Here is a 7,480-nt window from a genome sequence, read left to right as displayed (position 1 = left end):
TGTGAAAGATTTGTTCATGAGTGTGTGGATAGACAAGCTCTCCCTCTTAATACCTACAGTTATTAAAACATAATATCTATAATAAAATATATTATAATAGAAAACAGTTTTAAATTGTAATACTATTTCACAACATTACTTTTTTATTTTGTTTATTTTACGGAGCCCCGCACATGACATGCAAGAAAAAATTAATAAATTGTTTCATTCTCTCGATTTATAAATCGTGTGCACGATTTATTAATTTTTTCTTGCATGTCATTTGCGGGGCTCCGTAGTATTTTATTAAATGAATGCATAAATGCAACATTTCACATGCATATACAATTGGCTAGTTTAATAGTTTAATTGCCATTTCACAGTAACATGTAGTCTGTTAACATTCATATGAATATTCACATTTAAAGACAGATAGATATATGGATGGATGGATAGATAGATAGATAGATAGATAGATAGATAGATAGATAGATAGATAGATAGATAGATAGATAGATAGATAGATAGATAGATAGATAGATAGATAGAATATTTCTATAGATACATTTTTAAAATTATTTTAGTAGAAATTTGGAGGACAGCACCCTGTTCATTAAAATATTCTTAAATATATATATATATATCAATTTTTAATGCTCTATAAATATCTCTAGATGTACAATGTATAATTTTCACCTCAATGCTTGTTTGCTTTTCAAACCACTCAAAGTACTACAGAGGATATCATACCAAAGAAGAAAACAAAGACATAAACGAAAGGCAATCATAATATTTATGAATATTCTGATACTTCACATTTCAAACTCTCAAAATCAGGCCTTACTTTCACACAGAGATGTCAGTTTGATTGACAGGACAAATGACCAACGGGCTTGAGTTGGATCCGTCTTTGTTGGGATGAGGATTGAAGTACGGACGGATGGCTCCATTAAAGCTGCACCGAGTGAATGAGTAAATATGTGACAGAGCCTCCATATCATAGAAGGAGACCATAGCCTCCTCATAATCCACAAACACTCCCAGCTTCCAGGGTTTGGAGGAGAGCTGAAGCAGGACTGGAGGGTCTTCAAAAGCGCCGTACATTTTTTGACCGCAGAGCACGATGGCCCAGTAACCCTCGCTGGGTTTGTAGGACACTTTGCCCTTCCGGTTCGCTCCGTCCCTCATCACCCCCAGCTCCCAGCCCACCTTATTCCCCACCTCCACCACCCAGAAAGCTCTTCCCGACGTGATGCACGGTTTTCCCAGGACTCCTCCGACCAGGCTGAACTGTTGCGGGCTGCCCGGGATGACGTCACTCTCTCCGGTGTCTCGCACCTCTTTACCGTCTGCGGACACCTGTAAGTGCGGATGCGCCGTTTCTGCGTCCAGAGTCACGTTTACTGCACAAAGACCAGATTCTCAGTTACTGAACGTTTGAGAGATTCGTAAACATGCAACACGCTCAGAAATGTTTCCAACACGTACCTGAGAAGCTGTGGATCCTTCTAATTTCTGAAATAAGAAAAGATAAAATGGCAAACAAATTTACAAATCAAATTTACAAGCACGAGACTGTCTGAACCATAATAAAGATTTCTGATATACACATTGATACTGTTCAATAACCATATTCATAAACAATGATACTTAAATGTTACTGTAAAGTACATGTCCACCTCTCGCTTGGTACATGACACCAAGTGTCATTCTTGCCTGTGCACCTAATTAAGTGCACTTAATTGTATTAAATGTGCACTTTAAATCTTAAAAGTATATTTTAAAATTGTACTTGCAGATAATATAATATAAATGAAATAAAAGGCCACTTAAGTGACTTACAGTAAAGAGAGACACTTTCATGACTATGTTTCTAAACACACTTAAGTACACTTAAAAAGTGTGCTTTGTAATAGTCAAATTAAAAGTTTTACTTTAAAGTACAAATTAAAGTTTTAATAGGAATGCCATTAAAGTATATTTTAGTTTATCATACGTTTGTCAGCTTGTCAAGACTTTAACCATATTTTAAAGACTAAAAGTAATTAGGAAATTACATATAAAGATGTACTTAAGTCATACTTAAGTGGGTCAAAAATACTCTAAAGTTCAACGAAATTGCATTAAATATAAATTTAAACTACAATACACTGCCATTTAACTGCATTTAACATTTAGAATATTACATTCAGTTAACACTTAAGTATATCTTTGAAAGTATATGATTTTCATAAAAAGTACTCTTTCTAATAAAATAGAAGCATCATATTATTATAAAGAATAAAAAAGGCCATTTAAAAATTACTTTTATTAGAAATTTAGAGAAATTACAGTTAGAAGGACAGCACCCTGTTCATTAAAATATTCTTTAAAATATATACAAATTCTAAATGCTATACAAATATCTCTATATTTACAATGCATCATTTTCACCTCAAAATGTGTTTGCTTTTTAATCCACTCACAGCACAACAGAGAATAGCACACTAAAGAAGAAAACAAAGACACAAACAAAAGGGAATCATGTCAATCTCACTGAATGCTAATATTCTCGCACCTCATAGTTTCAAACTAGCTCTTACTTTGACACAGAGATGTCAGTTTGATTGACAGGACAAATGACCAACGGGCTTGAGTTGCTTCCGTCTTTGTTGGGATGAGGATTGAAGTACGGACGGATGGCTCCGTTAAAGCTGCACCGAGTGAATGAGTAAATATGTGAAAGAGCCTTCATATCATAGAAGGACACCAGAGCCTCCTCGCAGTCCACAAACACTCCCAGCTTCTGAGGTTTGGTCTCCAGATGGAGCTGGACTGGAGGGTCTTCAAAAGCTCCGTACATGTTTTGAGCGCAGAGCATGATGGCCCAGTAACCCTCGCTGGGTTTGTAGGACACTTTGCCCTTCCGGTTTGCTCCGTCCCTCATCACCCCCAGCTCCCAGCCCACCTTATTCCCCACCTCCACCACCCAGAAAGCTCTTCCCGAAGTGATGCAAGGATTTCCCAGGACTCCTCCGACCAGGTCGAACTGTTGCGGGCCGCCCGGGATGTCGTGACTCACTCCACTGTCGCGCACCTTTTTACCGTCTGCGGACACCTCTAAGTGCGGATGCGCCGTTTCTGCGTCCAGAGCCACGTTTACTGTGCAAAGACCAGATTCTCAGTTACTGCATGTTTGAGATTCTGCAAAGAATGGGATTTGTAAACATTCAACGTGAAGAAGTAGCTCAGAAAGTGTTCCTGCACATACCTGAGAAGCTGTGAATCCTTCTAATGTCTGTAAAAAAGAAAAGATATAGTGAACAAATGTACAAGTGTGAGACTGTCTGGACCATAATACATATCTTTGATATACACCTTGATACTGTTCAATAACCACATGCATAAATAATGATACTTCAATGATACTGTAAAGTAGACTGCATTGAATTATACAACAGATACCATCATATCCACATCTCCTCTTCAAAACAAGATCTCAGGTGTCATTCATGCCTGTGCACCTAATTAAGTGCACTTAATTGTATTAAATGTGCACTTTAAATCTTAAAAGTATATTTTAAAATTGTACTTGCAGATAATATAATATAAATGAAATAAAAGGCCACTTAAGTGACTTACAGTAAAGAGAGACACTTTCATGACTATGTTTCTAAACACACTTAAGTACACTTAAAAAGTGTGCTTTGTAATAGTCAAATTAAAAGTTTTACTTTAAAGTACAAATTAAAGTTTTAATAGGAATGCCATTAAAGTATATTTTAGTTTATCATACGTTTGTCAGCTTGTCAAGACTTTAACCATATTTTAAAGACTAAAAGTAATTAGGAAATTACATATAAAGATGTACTTAAGTCATACTTAAGTGGGTCAAAAATACTCAACGAAATTGCATTAAATATAAATTTAAACTACAATACACTGCCATTTAACTGCATTTAACATTTAAAATATTACATTCAGTTAACACTTAAGTATATCTTTGAAAGTATATGATTTTCATAAAAAGTACTCTTTCTAAATGTATGCTGAAGTGTATTTATTTTTCATAAGGGCAATCAAACAGTAGTATGAGTTCAAATAAGCTTATCCAAATGCCTAACTCTAATTACATCACAACTCTCAGATATAATCACTCACCGACAGTGCAAAGTTTCTCCAGATGCGTCTCAATCGCCGCCATTAAGGCTGCCTTTGTGTTTCTCATCGTGCCAAAGTTGAACTCAGTGTCAATGGAAACCGTCCAGTCATCTGTGAACTCAGCTGGCACAGCCGGGTAAGACTGAGAAAGGGAAAAACATGCATTTAACATTTACTAAAATTGTTATAATTAAATTATTACATAAAATATTGGTCGATGCATCATGTTTGACTAACCTGGATAAAGAGGATGTCATCTTCCTCACTCTTAGTGTGATGCAAAGTGGCGATGGCCTCCTTGTACTTGAGGATGTCTTTTTGTATTTGTTGTGTCTTCTCATCCATCTCATTCTCCAAACACCTCCTTCCATTCTCCAGAGGAGCGATCAGCACCTGCTCTGTTTCCCTCAGCGCCTCCATCACTGCAGCAAACACCTTCTGTATCTCCTGCTGCTCTTTCTCTAGCAGAGCCTGTGAAGAGTGCACGCATGTTGGACAGAAATGGAAAGCATATTCTTGATCTGGCAAACTCTAATAGGACTGGCTCGCTTTACATCATTTATTTGAGTCTGGATCAGTGTTGTTATTAACTAAATCTAAATCTATTAAAAATATTTTTTTTATCAATTAGATCAAGCTGAAATAAAATAAAATATAAATATGTGACAAAAACAAACAAAAAAATGTAAAGGGAAATCAGAAAAGTAGCCTTGGTAACAAACCTATTTATACATACTGCAATAATTATAATTAAATATAACATACTGCTATAAACAAATACTATAATATACCAATTGATATACAAATACTGACAAAAACTGCTATAGTTTTTGTCATTTTTGTATATATATTTATATATATATATATTTCTGTCATGACAGCTCTCGGAGGGATTGGCATGTAATGTACATAGCAATGTTAATGTATTTGGTCTTGGCGGAATAGATCTGCTACGCTCCTGCTGCTGCGGCAGAGCAAATACCGAGACTTGCTACTTCCAATACATCTACAACATGCTGCTGTGAGCATGTAAGAAATATTGCTGCTGCAAATATAACATACATGAAATAACCCCATAGCATACATGAATCACCTCGTAGCAGATCTATACAGGTGGAGCTGGGGAAGGGGGAGGGTTTCTGAAGCAAGCTGCACTGCTACGGCAAGCACTAGTCATATATTTGAATGTTGAGCAGCGAGCTCACTGGCTACCGACACAGGAGAGAACCAATCAGCTGTGTCATGTGATAATGATGTCATTAGGTCAGATTGAGTTAGACCTATCTGACTGCGCCATCTAGAGTTTCATGCCAGAACTCTGTATATACTGTATCAACAACAACAACAATTACTGTAGCTACAACAGCAATTATGGGGTCAAGCACAAAGGAGGCATAGTGAAGAGCTAAGTAAGCATGGTAGAGAGCATCAGAACATGGTCTTGACTTGATAAATCAAGTTGCAACAGGCAGAGGCGTTGCCAAGATATTGCATAAAACATTGTGCGGTTCATTATATCCAATTTGATGAGTTTTACAAAAATAGTTTGAGTTATCAAAAAAGGTTAATATCTTTTTCCTAGCATGGTCTGATGAAGATCTGTGACGAAATGTGGTGAAGATCGGACAAACGGTCTGAAAGAGTTAGAAAAAGTAGTTTCTTGACCTGATGCAAAATGACAGACAGCAAATTGTACGACTTTTGAACAATGTATACTGTTGGACTTTGTAAGATCCAAGGAAGTGAGATTTTTGGTAATTGGACGAAATTCATAAAAGCTATAAGCATTTCTGCTTATACTTACTGCTTATTGCATTGACCCAAAACTTCATAGCTATCTTTGGGGCATGGTGCCAAAGACACATATTAACTGTTGTACCAATATTTCAAATTGTTCATTAAATATAGTATTTTATGACAAAATTAAAAATGGCCGACATTCAACAATCTATATCACTGTACTCCATGTGTCTTAAAGAATCCAAAGATAATGTTATGACAAACTGCCAAATACCAATTTTTCAGTTTTTTTGCAGCACAATTTGGCACTTTTCCTGAACTCCTCACATACCCTCATGATATGATGGCTATGAAGTATACCAAGTTTCGTCTCAATATGCCAGAGCATTGCACAGATATAACCTCAAGTCCACTTTGTCATGCTCGCCATCAAATTTGTTAAAGCATTATATGAGAATGGTTTGAACATGATGTTACTGTAGTTCTAGACTAAATGTCAGCATGCATTTACTCATCTCACTCGCACAAAAATAGATTCAGTATTCCTCAAAATGAATAAAACATTAAAAAGCAAACTCAGAATATGATGCAAACCTGCAAAAATTGAATGGTAAATAGCACAGATATTCTTTATGTATTAATCCCATTTTATTAACCAATGTCTTTGCTGCTAACCTGCGATGATCCAATTCAAACATACTACTAAGCAAAAATGACTTTAAATAAATATAAGATTTGTTTTTGTTTTTTTTTTGCTGAAGAGTGATCAACTTTCTTCTCCTGCATCCTATTGTTCATGCAAACCAGAGTGGCAACACAGTGTCACGATCTCTAGCAGGAGCGCCCATGAGCTCAATCCCATACCCTTGCCACTCACCCCGGACTCCATTCCCCGTAATACTTTGCCTGGACTCATCAGCACTCATCATCAGTTCACAGCTGTCTCTTGTTAGAAGGACTATAAGGGGCTGTTTACACATGGTCACATCATGTATTTTGTCTGTTCGGATAGCTATCCGATCGTGAAAAGACCGGGTGTAAATGCCCTCCGAAACGCATTCGAGACGGATATAAATCCGATCGCTCAAACCACTTCAGGAGGTGGTCTGGGCCGCATTCCAGGCAAAACTGGACCAGTGTAAATGCATCTGGTTGTTGAAACCACATATGTAAATTTTACTCCTCCCAAAATGTTAAAATAATAAGCGTGTGAGAGCGTGTTATAGGCTATATGACATTAGTCAGACTGCGCTAATGCAACACGCTTCGCTGCGGACGAGTAGCTGAGTATCTCTTCAGCAAGCCGACGTGCTACCTGCCGCGAATGAAACAAAGTAATACGCAGACGGTCAGCACACAATCATCTTCATTAAAAGTAGTAAGACAAACTTATCTTTCCAGTGCTGATGCCACACGCTCTCCTATTGCAGTCTTTGATCTTGAAATGTTGCTGATAATTAATAAAATGCAGCGCTTATCTTTTGAATTTGTTGACTTGAACTCCGTTCAATTTAAATATAGCGCGGGAATTGAAGATCGGATTTATATCCATTTTGCAACGACACATTTATGTGGCCAAGTGTAAATGGAAACCTTTTAACAAATCAGATAGATATCCGAT

The 7,480-nt window shown here is 36.8% G+C and overlaps 1 protein-coding gene across 1 annotated transcript; it reads right to left on the bottom strand.

The window, feature by feature from the left end:
- Window positions 1-640: 640 nt before the first annotated feature.
- Window positions 641-5,227, bottom strand: LOC107570627 (pyrin-like). Its single transcript, XM_016256878.1, has 5 exons — window positions 5,213-5,227; window positions 4,357-4,590; window positions 4,120-4,261; window positions 1,468-1,494; window positions 641-1,382 (listed from the first exon to the last, which is right to left on the bottom strand). Exons 2-5 carry the CDS (start codon window positions 4,537-4,539, stop codon window positions 826-828), a joined length of 909 nt encoding a protein of 302 aa, XP_016112364.1. The 5' UTR covers window positions 4,540-4,590; window positions 5,213-5,227; the 3' UTR covers window positions 641-825.
- Window positions 5,228-7,480: the final 2,253 nt, after the last annotated feature.

The sequence above is a fragment of the Sinocyclocheilus grahami genome, unplaced genomic scaffold, assembly GCF_001515645.1.
Source record: "Sinocyclocheilus grahami isolate Dianchi unplaced genomic scaffold, SAMN03320097.WGS_v1.1 scaffold1485.1, whole genome shotgun sequence".
In the NCBI taxonomy this organism is placed as follows: Eukaryota; Metazoa; Chordata; class Actinopteri; order Cypriniformes; family Cyprinidae; genus Sinocyclocheilus; species Sinocyclocheilus grahami.
This window is presented reverse-complemented; position numbering and strand designations above follow the sequence as displayed.